Here is a 19,116-nt window from a genome sequence, read left to right as displayed (position 1 = left end):
CCCACCCGGGCCGACACGTCACTGCCTCTGCAGCAGTGAGGCACACGTCCACCAGGCTGACACGTCCACCCAGGCCAACACATCACTGCCTCTGCAACAGAATCCCCCTTGCTGGGCGGGGTGGCCAAGGTGGGCAGGCACATCACCTGAGACCAGGAGTTCAAGACCAGACTGGGCAACATGGTGAAACCGTGTCTCTACTAAAAGTACAAAAATTAGGTGGGTGTGATGATGGGTGCCTTTAGTCCCAGCTACTCAGGAGGCTGAGTGAGACAGGCGAATCATCTGAGCCCCAGAGGCGGAGTTGTAGCGAGCTGAGACTGTGCCACTGCACTCCAGCCTGGGTAACAGAGTGAAACCTTGTCACAAAAAAAAAAAAAAAAAAAAAAAAGGAATCCCTCCCTCCCTCCCCATGTTGTTTTACTCTTCAGTGAGTTCCAGATCAGCAGCTTCCATGTTCAGAAGACATGAGTACTGCAAACACTGATGGGCTGACATATCAGGTCTGACTGAAAGGTGAAGGGTGCTGCCTTCAACACGACCCCTCTGGGCTCCTCGGGGAGGACCCGGATGGATTTCCAACAGTGACAATTCACCCACTGGCCAGACAGCTCTAAACCAACCACTGTGCCCAGGGGAAAAGGAAGAGGGGCCTCTTCCAGCAGGCAGGAGGATGTGCAGTCTGAAACTCCCGTGACAGGCAGCACTGGGCCCAGACTGTCTGCACAGACGTCGTAGCTCTCACAGCTGACACCCCCCGGCCTCAGGGTCTCAGGGCATACTGGCCCCACCGCAGCACCCAGCCTCACTCACTGTTGGCGCCACTCTTCCCAATAAGGTGCCTGTGGAACTTGTGGTCGATGTTGATCTCTACGTAGTCCATCCGGTTAATCTGCGAGAGGTGCACAGAGGCCCACAGATGCGCCTGGTCACTTGACCAAGAAGCTGAACCCCAAACCCAGCAGTCGCCACACTTGCGGTCTTCTGACCACGCAGCTGTCAGAATTGTTGGAGACTGCCCCCACGTCTCCCCTGAAAGATGCCTTCTTCAAAACAGAGTTTCCTCTACCCAGGATTATTCTGGGACTTCAGCAAGCTTCTAGTTTCAGAATCTATTACTTACCCAGCTAGGATGCCCTGTGGTGTCTGTGCCCAGCCACATGGCATGCCACTGAGAGATGACTGCCCATGCCCAACTCAGAGCCTCCCTTGTCCCCAGCACACACAACATTCCAAGGGGCACCTTACCAAATCTTTGACCATGCTTTCTATCTGTTCCTGGGCCACACTGACATCTTCGGTGGGGCCCTCCAGGGTGATCTTGTCTTCGCCCTCTGTGAACTCGATGTGAACCTACCATACCAAAACCAAACAGACAGCTAAAACATGATGGTATAGCTGCAGCTCCTCAGCTCCCAGTGAGCAGTCTCTGGTCCTCAAAGAGCACACAGGTGCCCTCCTGGGAGTGGCAGCTGATCCCAAAACGCTTCGTATAGATGTGAGGGAGGAAGGGACATATCCACAGGCACCAAACAAAGCTGAAAGGGAGGGTTGGAAGCTATTCTCAGGAAACTAAATACTGTGGCCTAATAATCTTGCCTTTCACTGACAACACTGTTTGTCCCCACAAAGGCCACTGGCATGAAGCATGTGATCTGATCATGCACCATCTTAACTTTTAAAAGGCCTAGTCCTCTTTAGTTGCATACAGAATGAGACAGAGCACGGACGGAATTTAAAACTAGCATAAGCTGCACAGAGGTGGTAAAGTAACTCGCTCAACACAGACAAGGCTGCTGGCTTTCCTGACTTTTTACCCTCCAGGTAAACAAGATCAGATCGAGACTATCCTGGCCAACATGGTGAAACCCTGTCTCTACTAAAATACAAAAAATTAGCCAGGCATGGTGGCAGGCACCTGTAGTCCCAGCTACTTGGGAGGTTGAGGCAGGAGAATCACCTGAACCTGGGAGGTGGATGCTGCAGTGAACCAAGATCATGCCACTGCACTCCAGCCTGGCGACAGACCAAGACTCTGTCTCAAAAAAAAAAAAAAAAAAAAAAAAAAGTAAAAGGGGCTGGGCACAGTGACTCACCTGTAATCTTAACATTCTGGGAGGCCAAGGCAGGAGGACTACTTGAGCCCAAGAGTTCGAGCTGGGCAACATAGCAAGTCCCTGCCTCCACAAAAAATTTGAAAACTAGCCTGGGGCAGTGGTGCACGCCTGAAGTGCCAGCTACTCAGGAAGCTGAGACGGGAGGATCGCTTGAGCCATGAGTTCAAGGCTGCAGTGAACTATGATTGTGCCACTGCACCCTAGCTGGGTGACAGAGTGAGACTTTGTAACTAGAAAGAATAAAATAAATTTTATTTTTAAAAAGGACACAGTAACATTAACTGGAAACTAGATCTAAACAGAACAGGGGTTAAATATGATGGCTGTTTTCCCTGGTATTTCTTTTCTGTTCATGTTTCCTGGGTGCTACAATTTCCTTTGGTAAACTGAGAAAGCTTTAAATTCACACTTAATACAATTTATATACAAGTTCTGCTCTTGAAACTATTATGAAGTTATTTCACCATAATTACTAATTGACATGTTTCATTAAAAATACTTATGAAACCTAACAATACACGATCCTCTCTGGTTAAAGGCCAGAAGGATGGTACAGACATCGACATGCATTATGCTGCCCTTCCTCAGCCAACCATGAAGCTGACCATGTCAAACAGGATGGTTAATTTAGAAAAATACACCAGTTTTCAAGGGTATTCACAGGATAAAGGTCAACAAAGCAATGTCAGAAACAGAGAGACAGAAAACAAGACAAATTCAATCCACCCGGCGAAAAACGTGCCCTTACCTTTGGCATCTGCTGAGTGATTTTGGCCAGGTTCTGTCCTTTCTTGCCAATGATGAAACGGTGAAGCCAGGAAGGGGCGGCGACAGAGGAGACGGTGAAGCTATTGGCCTAAGAACATGGGAGAACAGCCATGGGTTTGCAGAGCTCAAGGTCATGTCACACGGAAGCCAGGCTGCTCGCCCGGGGCTGAGAGGCGAACACTCCCCAAACCCAGGAACCTGCACCGTGTCCAGGCCCCAGGATCACAAGTAAGAGCTCATGCACGAAGGCCCCGTGGACTCCACTCAAAGGGGACGCACTTAAAGCTCAGAGGCAGTTACCTTGGCATAGACTTCAGTCAACGCCTGACCTAACTTTTCAGGCTCGCCTCGAAGTATTACAGTCTCTGAGATGCTGTCTGAGGGTGGGATCTCAACTGAAACGCCGGTTCTCTCAAGGATCTCCTGCAAAGAATTGCCCTTGGGCCCGATGACATACTTGTGCTGGGATTTCTTCACTTCCACTGCAATGGTGGTAGTCTTCTTTTTCTAAATAAGAGCACCATGAGGGGCAGTCAAAGGGAAGGGTGTGGGAAGCGGGCGGGCAGGCACCGCCAGTGCTGCACAGACTACAGAAGCTGGTCCCAAGAAGTGAACAACAAGTGATCAGGACCAGCCGATCCCCAGAAGCCTCACTGCTCAAGGACTGGATTTTCCTCTCAGTCTAGGCTCCCGCCTGCTGATAACTTCGTCCTTAAATGCTGGAAAACACCCAATCCTTTTCCTCAACTAAGGAACATGTTTCAGACTTCAGAGTTCACTAAACTGAGCTAATAGCTTAATCCAAGACATGAACAAGTCTGAGCTGTACATCTGATCCTGGGGTAGCGGCCTGTCAGCACAGCCAGAGGCCCAGGACAGGAACATAGACAGGACAGCGAGGACAACTGCCCTGCAGATGCTCAACAGCAAGGCAGGGGCGGGCACCAACCTCACACCGGTCACTCAAGCGTAGAGACAAGAAGCATCTTCACCAAGGATGAAAAGGTAAGGGGCAGAACCAGGCCTTAACTGAATCTCCAGACCCAAATCCTAGTTTCTCTTCCTGCCCACGGGGATTTGTCTCCTCTATACCACGTACCTTCTCCTCATAAATCTTCTTGATGCGAGCCACAGCCTGAGCCAACTGCTCCTTCTCTCCAGTAAAGACGATCTCCGTCCGGTTCACGCTGGGTGGGGGAATGTTGATGCGCGTGCCTGTCTCCTGCATGATCTCGCCGACCAGCCTATTATATGGCCCGGCGATGAAGGGGTGGAATGCCTTTTCTACTTCTAGCCTCTCCACGGCACGTTTGTCCTGGAAAGGATGGGAAGAACTGATGAGAACAGGCCTCTGAAAACCAACTGGGGACAGACGGGACTTAGGGTTGGAGTCAAGCCTTCCAATCCCGCCATACTATGCCTTTAAGTCCACGCTGGACACAGCAACCCATGAGGGAGTGAGGTCTGTGCCAGCAGACGGGCAGGGGCACGAGGCACTCACACAGGCCTCACCTGCTCGGCAGAGATGAGTAAGACTTCATGGCGAGCTTTCTCAATGCCCTCTTTGGTGCCAGTGATCTTGATCTGATTGCTGGGGTCATCCGGGCGTGGGATCTGGATTTTGGTTGCAGTTTTTAGCTCCAAGTCTTGCAGTTTCTCTCCATTTTTGCCAATAACAAAGCGATGGTGTTCTTTGGGAATAGCAACAGTTGCTGAGGCCTAGAGCAAGAAGAGAATCAAAGAAAACAAGAATATTTGTAGGTTCTGAAGGAGCACATTTTCCCAAGGCATTCTCCCTGGCAGAAACACCATCTTTGCTTATTCTTGCCCCCCAGCCCCAATCCATCCATCAGAACAGTGTGAGCTTAAACATCACGTGCTTGGGGAAACTTACCGTGACGCCCAGGCTAGGGTAAGTTCAAGAGTATCTGTACCACTACTTAACATCCATTGGAATATATACACACAAAAGGAGACAAGAGAAAACAGTCACAAAGGCTGGGCAGGAAGAAGCATGTGACTGCATATGTAGAAACCCTGAGAACACTACTGGGCTAACTTCTATTTACAGCAAGGAGAACAGATTGAAATCCAGAAATTAACAGCTTTAACTTCCACAAACAGCAACTGCTTAGAAGACGCAATGAAAAAGATGCATTTCTCATAGAAAAAAAGGAAAAAACAAGGACAGGAAAAGAGCTAGACATAAGCCCAGCACAAGGTGGAGTATGTACACCCGAAATTAGAAAATGCTCCTTAAAAGAGCTAAAAGAAGGTTTAAGTGATAAAGATGGTAATTATCCCAATTAACTTTAAAATATTAATACCATTTCAAACAGTTGATTATAAAGGCTGTAATACAGAACAAACAAACAAACAAAATAGAATAAACAACAAAACCCTGAAAAAGAACAGTGCGGGGTGGGGGTGTTAACAGTGGTGCGAGACATTAAACATGACACCCTCATCAGTACACAGGAAACATCGGCATATGGAAAGACAGACCGTCTTGCTGGTCAGAACTGAAAACCCAGAAACAGACCTAAGTTAATACGAACATCTAGGACATGATAAAAGCAGCCACTCAAGCAAGGCACTGGAGGAAACAGTCTTTTCAAGGTGGTGCTGGCATGCCTATAATCCCAGCACTCCGGGAGGTGGGAGTGAGAGGATTGTTTGAGCCCAGGAGTCCCAGATCAGCCTGGAAAACATAGTGGACCTCACTTCCACAAAAGCTTTAAAAATTAGCCGGGCGTGGTTGCGCATGCCTGTGGTCCCACCTACTGGGGTGGCTGAGGCAGGAGGGCTACCTGGGCCTAGGAGACTGAGGCTGCAGTGAGCTGTGATCATGCCACAGCACTTCAGCTTATGTGGCAGACTGAGACCCTGTGTTAAAACAAAAAACTGGTGCTCACAACTCAATAGTCATATGGAAAAAGGCGAAATGCGATCAGTGCCTTAACCCTATTTGCAATAAATTCCAAACAGATCAGTAACTGAAATGTAAGAACATATTTACAAGCAGTAGAAGAAAATATAAACTTTCTTATGACATGATGGTGAAAAAAACTTTCCTAACAATGACTCAAGACAATAAAAAAAATGCAAGTGGCCCTTATATATTGAAGCGCTGCTCAGTCTTGCCCATCAGAAAAATGCAAATGAAAAGTATATTCAGTTGCCTCTCACAATGGCCAAAACCCAGGTATGTGATGAGCCTGGCTCCTGTGTACTGCTGATGATAGTGCAAAACACTAATTCCTAAGGGTGGACATTTAGCATCAGATTGCCCAATTCCATATGCTGTTTCCCTCTTGACCCAGCCAGCTCACTTCTAGGAATCTATCCCAAGATACACTGGGTAAAACAGGAAACAGCATATGCACAGATTTTTATTGTAACATAATTTTGTAACAGCTGAAGTCTGGAAACTACCCAAATGCCCATCAGTAGGAGAGCCTGGGTAAATTACAGCACGCCTACAGAGTATTACAGTGCTGTATAAAGAAATGAAAAAAATCACTACTTGTTGATATACAGACACCTAAATATAGAAGAAAAAAAGCAAGGCATAGGAAAGGGTGTACAGCAAGCTGTATTTTGCTTCTACTGTCAAATACAAACAACAAAGGATAAACCGGGACCAGGAATGGCCCCCTGTATAGGTGGGGAGGGAGCAGGGTGAAGGTACCAGGCTGGGGAGATTTCTCTGAAAGAACTTTATTATATAACGTTGACTTTGCAAACATGTAAATGTTGAAATACTTTGAAAACACTGAAAATAAACTGAAACAAATGTACCTAACTATATCAAGATGACAGGAAAACTCAGAAAAAAGAAATTACTTCAAGTGATTCTGAACTGATGATTTTCCTTTTTTGAGACAGGCTCTCACTCTGTCACCCAGGCTGGGTTGTGGTGGTGCAGACACCACTCACAGAAGCCTCCACCTCCCACACTGAAACAATCCTCTCTCCTCTGACTTCCAAGTAGCTGGGATTACAGGTGAGCGCCACCACGCCCAGCTATTTTTTGTAAAGATGGGGTTTTTCCATGTTGCCCAGGCTAGCCTCAAATTCCTGGGCTCATGCAAGCTGCTGGCCTCGGCGTCCCAAAGTGAGAGCCACTGCCTGATTTTCCTTTCTTGAAAGCACAACTTTCCTAGCTCTGTCTTCTGAAAGTCTAGAAGCTTTGATGACCCAGTCGTAATGTGCACTCATGGAGACTGGAGTGTCTGACTGTAATTTCCTACTCAAAAGGTCCAGAGTTCACAGAAAAATGCTGATTCAAGGTCTGTGTAAGGAAATATGTAAGACTAGCCTGAGGCATCTTTCTGTGTTAGAAATTAAGAAGTTATTGATGTTAATGGGTCATGGCTCTAACCTGCAGGGAACAAAACTGAAAGGAGGGGTCCCACATGCCAAAGATGAGGCAACTGCCACGTAAAGAATGACAGACATGCCAAAAATGTCTGAGTTCATAATGACACGAAGAAGAGTCACTGATCAACACCAAAGCCACCAGACTGTGAAAGAATCGATCATTTATCTGGTACTTCCCACTCAACTGCTGAAGAAGAAAAATTCTTCCTTACAAGAATTATCAACTAATATATGAACAGGGAGAGAATCAGAAAAGCGTAATTGGCAGCCCTTAGCGAATTTGGGCAGTAATCACCAACTTATGGTAAAACGATTACACAAAGGACTGATAAGAAACTTTGTAAGGGAAGACACCAGACCTGAGCCTACTGGCCAATCTCAAAATCAGAACAAGAACAACCAGCTATCACAGCAAGGGCTCAGCACCACCGACAGAATCTTTTTTTTTTTTTTTTGTGGGGCGGCGGGGGGAATGGAGTCTTGCTCTGTCGCCAGGCTGGAGTGCAGTGGCACAATCTCAGCTTACTGCAACCTCCGCCTCCTGGGTTCAAGTAATTCCCTTGCCTCAGCCTCCTCAGTAGCTGCGATTATAGGAGGGCGCCACCACACCCAGCTAATTTTTTTTTGTATTTTAGTAGAGATGGGGTTTCACCACGCTGGTCAGGATGGTCTTCTGATCTGCCCGCCTGGCCTCCCAAAGTGCTGGGATTACAGATGTGAGCCACCACTCCCAGCAGAGCCTGCTTGCCAAACAAGCTGCCTGTGGAAGTAACCAAGCCCCTGAAGATCTGACACCAGTTCACCAAAAATAATCAGTGAATAGCAGAACAAATCAAACACCCATTGTCCCCAATAATCAATGGCATTAAAAAAAAGGGAGGACAGGCTGGGCATGGTGGCTCATGTCTGCAATTCCAGTATTTTGGGAGGCTTAAGTGGGTGGATCATTTGAGCCTAAGGGTTCAAGACCAGCCTGGGCAACATGGTAAAAATGCATATCTACCCCCCCCCCAAAAAAAAAAAAATAAATAAATAAAATAATGGCCGGGCCTGGTGGCATATGTCTGCAGTCTCGGCTGCTTGAAGGGCTGAGTCAGAAGGATCGCTTGAGCCCAGGAGGTCAAGGCTGTTGTGAGCAGTGTTTGTACCACTGCACTCCAGCCTAGGTGACAACATGAGATTCTGTCTCAAAAAAGAAAAAGAGTGGGTAGAAGGGAGTAAGTACTGTTACAGAACAAGAGACTTAGGATTCTACAATCAGTGCAACACGGGGACCTGTTTGGACACTGACTTGAATGGACCAACCGGAAGAAACATCTTTGAGATGACGAGGAAAGGCCAAACTCAGCCTGGGTTAAACACAGACATGATACTAAGACGCCACTGTCAATGTGATTACATAAGTTAAGAAGACAATTATTATACGTATGCATATATAAAAACAGGGGCTCCTCTGAAGGCACAATAATGTGTCTGGAATTTGTTTTAAGGTAATTAAGGGGCAGGAGAGTACGTCAGGGCAAATCTCTTCACTCTGATCCGTATATTCAGTGAAGTGGTCCTTTCCCCTGCAGTGTTCATTACAAAACAGGAGTAATGAACCTGCAGACACCAGAACAACTTTTGGAGCCTACTATGCACAGCCACAATGCTAGACAATGACAAGCAACACTGTCACCTTCATTAACGCTTAATGGTTCAACTCCATGAAGCCAGCTGGGGTTTGGGACCATCCTGATACCCTCATGTGGATGAGTAAGTGGCAAAGCTGGACTTCATCAGGCGGCACTCCTCTGCCTCCTGGCTACGCCTTGCGCTCCTACCCCTCGGCCCCTCTTCCATCAGATCCCCACCGTCCAACCACCGTGCCCCAGATCCAGCTCCCACAAGATCAAGAAGACTCAGCAGCAGACGGGAAGAACCCCGATTCCTAAATAAGCCCATCTAGTACAACAGCGGTCACGCAACATCTTAATATGATTCTTTACATGTTTTTTTGGTCTTTAGGTGCTGCCACTTAGGGAGAAATGCATCAGAGATTTGCTTATCTATTACAAATTTCTTCAAGTCCAAGTTCTGGCATCAGACTGCCAAAGACTAGGAAGCTGGCTTAAAACAGAATTTGAACTTGTAATCTCCTGAATTTGGGGCCTGGTAATGAGCATTTAATGACCACACTAGCAAAGCAATGGAACTACCCATCTTCACCATTCAGCAAGCCTAGTTTAAGTGTCTCAAACTCTGGGACAAGCTTCTAATTTTCAGTGCAGTTGGACGTGGTTGTATGCCTGTAACCCAGCTAACCAGGAGCCTGGGTAGACTGCCTGAGCCCAGGGGTTCTAGGCCACAGTGTACCATCATCACACTGGTGAATAGCCACTGCACAACAGCCTGGACAACAGAGTGAGACTCTGTCTCCTAAAAGAAAAAATTGTTATTACTTTCAAGTTCATTCACTCAAAGAGCAAAAATGGTAAGTGTCCCAGTTTTATTATCAGTTTAGTGGGTTTTTTCACTAAAAATGCCAGGGGACTCTCAACGTTGTTGTCCTACCTCCAAAAGACTGAACTGCCCCATGGGAGGAAGAGTCCAGGAAAGTTCTAGCCTACACCAGGAGCCAGTGGTATGGGCCACCTGGGAGAAGTAGGCCTCAGGCTACCCACCTGAGTCTGCAGTCTAGCAACAATGTCCTTCCGAGCTTTCATGACAGCATCCAGCTTTCCCGACACCATGATGGAGAGGCCTTGGTCTTTGGCCAAAGACAGCTCCAAGTGGGCACCGGTTCTCTGCATGATCTCAAGGCAGATTTTTGCTTGTTCACCTTCTCCAAATTGGTTCATATCCTTATATTTTCTCTCCTCCAGGGGTACATGGAACACCTGCTCAAAAAAGACCAAAAACGGGAAGGTAAAGAGACTAAAGGAAGGCCCGTAGACACAGAGTAAAGAACGTATGTCCATTACCGTCCACTCACAAAGTAGCCCTGCCCTGCCCACAGGCACTGCTCGAAGCCCTGGGATAAAGCCGCTGAAAGACAAGGAGAAAGTGCCAAGGTCAGGAGGCTGACATCCTAAGGAGAAGAGAACTACATCGGCCGCACGAATGAATGAGGGGGCCAGTGAGTGCTGTGATGAAATCAGTAGGGAGAAGAGGGTTTAGGAGAAAGTGGGAGGTAGACCCTGGGGAGGGCCAGAAAACCTTCCTGAAGCACGAGGCAGCGATCCATGCCAGGAGGTGAGGGAACTAAGGGTGTGCAGGCAGGACAGCCGAGGAGGTTAACGGGGGTGGAGCCTGGTGAGCACACCAGAGGGAAAGTTAAGAGGATCACCCGGCCCACCCTGTAGCAAAAATCAGTACAGGGTTTTCAGCAGGATGCACTCTGCTTGATGGCTCAGGGTCCCTCCAGCTGCTTTATGGAGAAGGACTGAGGAGGAACAAAGTGGAAGCAGGAGGGATCAACTACTCTGGTTTGAGACCAGAGTCACCAAGTACACAGCGGTACAACGAACGAAATCATTAACAAGACAACAGACAGGTGGAAATGGAAGGATTGGGGTGCAACTGTTTAGGAGCCTAAAATTCAGGGAAGACACTGGCAGAAAGATGGTGATTTTCCACCATGACCGGATGATAGGAGTTTTTATAAAAGTTTTGCAACTCACCAACATTTCAAATTCAGGTAGCAGAGAGAAGGGCTAGGGAAGCCAAAGAAAACCAGGAGACTGGTTAACCGCTTCCAGAAAGCGGAATGAGCACAGAACAGAAAACAGGAGCCGTCAGTCTGACAGACGCTGCCCGCAACCCGGCCGTGAGCCAGCCCTTCTGAGTGCCAGCACACAGGGTGGACGGGACAGAGGTGGTCGACAAAAACATCTCTGGGGTGGGGAGTGATTTAATGAAGGCCTTCTCCCTTTAGCTACTCAAAGCATTCTCGTTTTTTGCATGTTCAAAAATGTTTCCATCAGGTCCTACGCTTGGAGGCATAGGTTAAGAAAGGACAGCAATGAATTTTTAAAAATTTAAAAAATTTACATGGACATGCTGCATGATAAAATTTGTAAAAGAAAGAAAGAAAGAAAGAACGGCGTTTCTACCTGAGTGATGACAGAAGCCTTGATGGGCCGGATCTTGTTACCCCAGGCTCCAGCGGGTTCCTGGGCACTTTCCAGGCAAGCAGCTTTCTCAGGAAGTGGAGGGAAGGCATCCTTGTAGGTTGGTGGGTCACTCTCCTCTTCTGAATTCAGAGTGGCAACTGGACCAGCCAACACAGATGAAGAGACAGCACTACTTTTAGCATGACATGAAAAACACTTTAAAGAGTTTTAATGCTTAAAAACAGACAAACAAAAAACACACTAAATGCTCCAGGGACAAGTTCCCCCACCCCTCTCTCCTCATTCAGAGTGATGGGGAAAGGTCCCAGGAGGTCACCAGGCCTAGCAACCTGAGTGTGTGTGCTACAGGAGGCCAGAAACTCCCAGTCTCTGACAGCACCCTGAGTGTGCGCTCGAGGAGCAGCTGACCGACGCCCATCCACATGGCCTCCCCAGTGAGCATCAGCTCAGACACTGTGAGCCCCACTCCCCCAACAGGGTGAACCCGATGTAAGGCTGCGGTGGCCCCCAGGGTCGTGGGGTGTCCCTTATGCTGTGTTGAGGTGCAGGATCCAAGAGGTAAAGAGACAGGACACTAAAGAACTGGTGAAGAGCATCTGGACTCGGGGTGGGGTGGGCACACCACGTGTGAGCAGAGATCAGCGGTGGCCCTCCAATGCCCAAGAGCATCTGTATTTATTAGGTACAAGCAGGGGGCAGGATCATGAGTGAGGTCATCATCTACAGACTTAGTCATAGGGCATATATAATCACATGAGTTACAAGTGAGGGGACCACGCCATTATGTCACCTGGGCAGAGAGGTGGGCCGTGCGCAGAGGCGAGGGTCACGTACAGAAAAGGGGTCTACCCCATTAGGTCACCGAGGCAAGGAGGTGGGCTGTGTGCAGCAGGTGTTGTGTGCGACACTTCTTATCTGGGGGCTGGAGACTTCAAAGGGTTTCTAATAGAAGGATATTGTAAGCCAATGCAGTGGGAGCTGACAGACGTGTGCTCTTCTCTGAAGATATTTATGGGAGGATGATTTGAGCTAGCACAGAAGCGAGATAAGATTGACAGGGTGTACAGCCACCGTGACTGGTCACACCAGAGGGGTTCTTCTCCCTCGGTTACTTCCAGGATCTCAGGCCTGAGGCCGACTTTCCACAGGACCTGGATGCAAGGTACTACAACTCCTTTATCAGGAGGAGGGGCTCTTGCTCCAAGCCTGCCATACAGCGTATGCCCTTTCAGGCAGGGATGCCACTGCCTGGGTCTTTGGTTCCTGTCCTGGTCTGGCTGTTTTCCCATGTGCTGCTTCTGTTCTGTAACTGCTCTAGGCATTCCTCTTACTACAAACTACTATATGGTTATATAGGAGGATTCTATGGATAAGCACGAAATGTGTCAGTGCAGCTCCGACTACAATACCTACGTGATTATATAGAACTAAGTATGCTAGGTATATGCAAGCAGTAAGTTACTCTTCAAGCACTAATTCTATAAACTAATATATGATTATAGATGAAGGATGATATAAAGGAAGCAGCTGAGTAATAACACTATAAACTAAGATCTTCTTCAGGCACTAGTTGTGCCTGGGGTCTGGACAGTTCTCCTTCCTCAGTGAACATGGGGGGCGTTACCCACAGCCCTGAAAGCAAGCCTTGCTACGTCAATTTTTAAGTCCTCTAGAGTCTAATAACATACTTTAAAAATCACAACTATGACAATGGTAGGCACAGAGTAGGCCCTTACATTTGCAAACTAATGGTCCGACCCGGCACAGCCTATGAGAATTGCCTTTGAGGTGCACTCTGCTTTCCCACTGTAACGTGGAGCCGTGGGAACTGTCACGACTGATCTCCCTCGTCCTGCCCAAGGCAGAGGACAGCAGGGCTGTGGACATCGGGTTCCCTGATCAGTATCACCTCCATCTTCCACCAATCTGTTCATGTTTTTGTGCCATGAGCCACAGTCTCCATGAAGTTAAGGGTGTCACTGTTTTGGGCAACCCCCGATCCCCAGGGCTGAGCGTGGCGTCTTCAGTGGCAAGGCCCACTGAAAAACACCGTGAGTGGATGTGACAGAGAACAGGGGGATGACCTCTGGAATTGGACAGGCCTGTGCCTGAGTCTGGGCCCGCGACTTCCCAGGGGCACGCCATGCTACCCAGTGGTGCTGACACAACAGGGGGGTGGATCCTTTCAGTGCTGTCTGCCCTCTCTAGAAAGGGTAGAACAGACCTCACAGGGAAGCTGGCTCAAGTAGGAAGATCCCAGGTCCCCAGAACAAAGCAGCTTCTGGGGTTCCAACGCCTAACACAGCAGCCACTAGAAATGAGCCTGTGAAATGTGGCTAGTGTGACTGAGGAAAAGTCAATTTTATGTTTTAATTAATTTTACTTTAAGAACCGATATTCAACTTAGTTACTAGAAAACTTTTAAAAGGTGTGTTTGGAATGACCTGGGGTAGAACAATCTGCTCTTTCAAATGAAGATTTTATGAACTCTAAACAGAGATCAAGGATTCTGGATGAAAATTTGGCATTCAAATGGAGAGGAATGTCCCATAGCTGTAAATACACGTCAGATTTTAAAGAGAAATAATCTAAAATATCAACGGTTTTTCGTTTTTTACATTAAAGAGATGTTGAAATGACAATGTATTAGACAGACTGGGTAGGATATCAAAATTAATTTCACCTGCTTCCTTTTAATAAGTACCAGAGAACCCTAAAAATTAGACACGTGGCTGACAGTCTATTCTACTGCTCAGTGCTGCGCTCCATCCCAGCCAGTGGTATGTAAGGGCTCAGAAACCAGGACCCAGCCTTCATCCCCACGGCGGGCTTAAGCAATGCTCTGGGATGCCTCATAGCCCAGATTCTAGTTCACCACAATTAGGAAAAAGCAGTTTTGAAAAGTACTGCATTAATTACCAATGGTCAAACTCACTGGCTTTCCGGAAAGCTGTCCCCATTTTTAAATCTCACTGTACCTGATTCATGTCCTTGTTGGCACAAGGAAATGTAGCCAATCATCCCTGCATACATCACAATGCAAAATAGTGCGCAAGATGGTGGGGCCTCCCTGCCCCACAATCACAGGGCCAAAAGGTACTTCTAGAAAGGGCACGGGATTTGGTAAAGGCTTTAGACAGCGCACTGCCTTAGACGTTACCAGGAAGCGCACATAAAACGGCAGTCACCTTTGATCTGCTGCGGAACCAGCCCACTTCGGTGTTCAGCAAAACTCTCCTGGGTCAAAACTGCAACGGAGCTCATGGTGGGTCTCACACCTACACACAATCCAGGAAAACCACGAAAGCAAAGAAGAATAAATCAGAAGTCAAAGTACAACTCTCAATTATCTGAGACTGTTAACCTAGGAGTTTCGGCAAAAGTTTTATCCTCTTTTTTACCAGCAAACTATACCTTTTTTTAAATTTTCCTCACAAGCTCTGTCGTGTGCTAGTATCTAAACTCTCGCCAAGTGATAAGAGGGGGAAAAATGCAAGCAAAGGAGGTCTTACAACAGGGGTGGCCAATCTTCCGTCTTCCCTGGACTACAGCACAAGAATTATCTTGCGCCGCACATAAATTAATGATGGCTAACAAACTTAAAAAAAAAAAAAAAAAAAAAAAAAAAAATCTCACGTTTTAAGAAAGTTTACAAATTGGCGTTGGGCCGCGTTCAAAGCTGTCCTGGGCTGCGGGTTGGACAACCTTGTCCTAGAACTGCTGTCCCCTCCAGTCGCCAGTAATGGAGGAGCTCATCTTCCACTCAGGGGCAGTCTGCACCCATCTCTGCACCCCAGGGGCCACAGAGATACAGTCTGCATCACCCCTACCCTGATGGGGCGGGCGTGGGGGGCACCGGAACCTGCCACCTGTCTGAGCCAGGATCCAGGCACTGATCACCACCAGGAGCATTCTCCTAACAGCCACCTTGGTTATTCTGTCAATTTGCTCACCACACACCTCTTAATGCTCACAAAATGCATCAAGACAGTTGCTACAAAAGCCAGCCAGTCTCTGCAAGGTGCATCCAGGGCCCAAACTAAATCGCCTCCCAATCTCAACTTAACCAGGTGGTAGCTGTGTTGACAGGAAAAAGCAGCCTCAGTGCTTTGTAGCAACAGTAACAGACCCACAAATCGCGCTAAAAGCCCTTGATCCACACTGACTGGTTATTCTCCTCTTACAAAGCAAGGGGAACCTGGCCCCAGGGCACAGAGTTCCTCGGATCAGCAGAGCCACAGTACTCCACAGGACATGGCCTCTGAAAGCCACAGCTCCCTTATTTGAAAAATGGGGTACATTCAGCATTCTGAGGTAGGAGCGTTAGCTTCCTCTCCTTCCCTCTTCCTAGTTCCAGGTGAGCTCCAAACTACTATGGTGAGGAAGAACCCATTTTCTTCACACAATTATACATCAATTACTGGCACAAGGCCAAGTCATAAGGAATGAATTTTGTGTAATTTTTAAAACATAATTAAGGCCTCAAGTTCAAGAAAATTAAGGTCTGCAATCCTAAAGAGAAGACCCCAATTCAGGTAATACCTAATAAACATAATTCACATTTAAGGGAAAAAAAAAAAAAAAAAAAGATGAAAAACTGATGGAAGCCAGATGACACATCCAGAGGAGACATGTCTGCAGACAGTTCCTGCTGGGAGGAGAAGCTACAGAGACATCTCTGACGAACCACTAGAAACCTGAGGGTGCAGTGTAAAGAGAGAAGGCACAGGACCAAGAAAATACACACCTCGTGCTCCAGGTCTACACACAGCCCAGGGACAGAAGTCTTCAGGCAGGGTCCAACTTACCAGCAAAACGGTCAGTAGCCAGAAGGTCCGTCCTGAGGCCGCCTCTGTCAGCCTGCCAGCTTTTGCTGGTATGGGACAGGAAGCAGGAGAGCAGAGGAGGAAAAGGGAGAAATGTTACTTATCTTCAATTCACAACCCAGGCCTTTGTACCTCCAAGCAGAAAAGGTCAAGATGTTATTTATGCTTCAGTTACTAACACTAATACTCAGGCGAGTTTCTTGGAAAAAAATTAAGCCATTAGCTTGAAACAAAACATATTAGAGTAAAACCTGAATCAGCTCCAACTTTCAGAGGACAACTATTCCAGGGACCTGAGGGAGTGATCCTTTAAGCACCAAACTTCTAAATTTAACCATTTCGAAGTAAAATCCTCACAAAACGGATCTCACACGGTTGGATCATCTTTCCTGTACCCCACTTAACCCCAGACGGCTGAACCAGAGCGGGGGTTGCTGTGCTGGGCTCGGACCTACAACAGAACGCGGACCTGGGGGCTCCGCAGCGCTCACCACGACCGAGAGCTACTGTCTTCAAGAATTCTCTGAGTATTTCGCAGTTACTTTGTTCTTCCTGCTGTTATCCTGTAAAAGTCCTTCAGTCCTTTCTAATCCACTGGGATTTAGAAACCAGGTCATAAAATCGCAGGATTGAAAGGAACCTTCAAAGGCTGTCTGTGGAGGACCAAGAACTCTGTGAAGTAGGTGGGTGAGTCACCTCGCCTTGGGGGACTCTGGGCAGGGGAGGCCTGCGACCACATGTGCTCCTAACTATGAAAAGGTGGAACTGCTGACAGGAGCGAAGCATGTGTCTAAAATGGGAGAAGCAATGACAGTAACAGGGACACCCCACTCAACTGGAGAATACTACTAATACCCTGATGACAATCTTGCCCATAAGACACATGGGTCCGGGGCTGGGAAGGCAGTTCGTGGCAACAGGAGTGCATCAGGGAGACTGGACTAAATGGGTCTTGTCCTTCCAGCAGAGGGTGTGACTGGAGGTACTTCAGGGTCCTAATCCTGGTTATGATTTTCTTAAAAAACTCTAAATACAGGGCTTGAGTCACACAGGGAACCTGCCACAAACCAGAGACACTATGGGCCCAGACACACAGATGTACCCCAAGACTGAAGAGGGGAAAAGCTAGGAAAAACCGAACAAGAAAATTCCCTTTAAAAGCATCACCAAAACATTCTAGTTTGCAAGTTTCAAAGATGAAAGTGAGAAAACATCTCCGAAGTGTCAGAGTAGCACATTCGCAACTTGGCAGGTGGTCCCTGAGATTCCAAGTGTCTGGTTAGTCTGGGAGCAAACTGGGACAGGTCGCTGTAGGTTGAGGTGCTCCGCCAGGTGTCAGTGACACCTGCCTCTGGCCTCCTGCATCCGCCCTCTGCCCTCCCACTCTTGCCTGCTGACTCTCCACCTTGCGTGGTCTCTCACTCAAGGTTTTCCCAGGCTCCAATGACACTTCTTAAACCCAGACACCCACCCCCTTATCAAGCCAGGTTCTGAGCTCAGTGCCCAGTGACAGCCACCCGGTAAGTTTGCAAATCGCAGTTCCGTCCATGCCAGCTCGCACCTCGTACTGGCTCTCCAGCACAGAGCTGTGATGGGCCAATCCCCACTCTGCCCCAGTGTCAGTCTCTTCTGAGGCCACTCACACACCCTTGAGACACCACGTCCAGCCAGAACCCAGACTGACAGGAGTGTCAACATAAGGGAACCTACTCCTGTGTCCAAGGGAGGCCCTGGAGCAGAGCCTCTCGTTTTCCTCAGGCGTGCACAGACCCTCAGGCAGCCAGGAAAGGCAGAAGGCAGACCTCCGGAAGACTCCAGACTGGTCCAACAGGCTATACTGGGTTCCTGGCCTCCAGACTGCAGATGGCAGTTTGTCAGAGCTTACAGCGAATGGTTCACAACTAGACACATTTAGCATCTAGAGTTCCGGTATCATCAAAGAGCATTTTGTCTTTCTTCCAAATAACTCAAAAACCTGTTCTTGAAGAATGCATTTAAGCATCTGATGATCCACATGTAAATGCAGACCGTGTCCCCTCCATCTGAAATTCTGGGTGAGATTTTCTTAAAGGTCAGCCTCATTCTCCTTCTGTGCTCCCAACCCAGTGAGGCGCAGCCCAGGGGTCCAACTGCCTCTGGTTCCACAAAGCGGCCACTAAGAAGCTGCCCCCAGAGCTCCATGTCCACCCCGCACTGCTATGCCCTGCTCCTGGCTCTGCCTTCACAGACAACACTCACGAGGTTTAATCCTGTTCCACGTGGATCTTTCAGCAACCCCAGGAAAACGTCAGGCTGAGTGTGTTCTCCACCTAGCTCTTCCACTTGGTATCTGAAGTCCCCAGGAGACCCTGGGCAGGCCCAGTCACCAAAGAACAGGGGCTAAACATCTGGTATCTCAGATTCTCACTGGATCTAACAGTATTGCTCAAATTAGGATTGAAAGGAACCTTTGATATTACTCTAATCCAATTTCTTAACACCACCAGGGACAGGAAATTCGTGGCCTTCTCAGGGAGCCCAGTCTCACCCCTGCATGGCTGTGAACGCTCTGCCTCAAGTTATGACAAAATCTACAACTTCTTTCCCCTTTTGGGTCATGGAGAACAAGTCCGCTCTTCTCCAAGGCTCCTTCTGGTGGGTGAATGAACTCTGTCCCCCGTCTACTGCAGTCCCTCCCACATGGCCCCTGTCCCTTCTGATTCTGGTTGCTCTCAACTACTTTTCCCATTGGAAGCTCCAGGTCCACCTCTAACTATACTGAACCTGGACTTTAAATTTTGTTTTCCAGAGTATAAATGTCTACAGCAAAAAAAGGTCCTATCTCAGAATTTAACTTTCAGCAAACAGAACTAGAACTAAAGGAAGAAGGGCAGGAAATAAGACCCCTTTCCACCCTAATATGTATGG

General features: G+C 47.9%; 1 protein-coding gene across 8 annotated transcripts in view; it reads right to left on the bottom strand.

Moving 5' to 3' along the window:
* HDLBP (high density lipoprotein binding protein) overlaps positions 1 to 19,116 on the bottom strand; it is an 86,089-nt gene that overhangs the window by 22,735 nt on the left and 44,238 nt on the right. For 3 of the 8 annotated variants that reach the window (XM_032269509.1, XM_032269511.1, XM_032269510.1), the window contains exons 2-11: positions 16,192 to 16,256; positions 14,572 to 14,661; positions 11,363 to 11,520; positions 9,932 to 10,147; positions 4,398 to 4,604; positions 3,985 to 4,200; positions 3,186 to 3,392; positions 2,866 to 2,973; positions 1,249 to 1,353; positions 814 to 892 (exon numbers count right to left, since the gene is read on the bottom strand). In XM_032269509.1, coding sequence (XP_032125400.1) covers positions 814 to 892; positions 1,249 to 1,353; positions 2,866 to 2,973; positions 3,186 to 3,392; positions 3,985 to 4,200; positions 4,398 to 4,604; positions 9,932 to 10,147; positions 11,363 to 11,520; positions 14,572 to 14,647 — 1,372 coding nt within the window. In that variant the 5' untranslated portion in view covers positions 14,648 to 14,661; positions 16,192 to 16,256. Of the gene's footprint in view, positions 1 to 813; positions 893 to 1,248; positions 1,354 to 2,865; positions 2,974 to 3,185; positions 3,393 to 3,984; positions 4,201 to 4,397; positions 4,605 to 9,931; positions 10,148 to 11,362; positions 11,521 to 14,571; positions 14,686 to 16,191; positions 16,257 to 19,116 lie in introns of all 8 variants that reach the window. The other 5 variants (XM_032269507.1, XM_032269508.1, XM_032269506.1 and 2 more) reach the window with 2 other exon arrangements.

The sequence above is a fragment of the Sapajus apella genome, unplaced genomic scaffold (genome assembly GCF_009761245.1).
Source record: "Sapajus apella isolate SASKATOON/1434 unplaced genomic scaffold, GSC_monkey_1.0 scaffold194, whole genome shotgun sequence".
In the NCBI taxonomy this organism is placed as follows: domain Eukaryota; kingdom Metazoa; phylum Chordata; class Mammalia; order Primates; family Cebidae; genus Sapajus; species Sapajus apella.
Note: the sequence above shows the minus strand (reverse complement) of the source record. Positions and strands in the feature narration are given on the sequence as shown.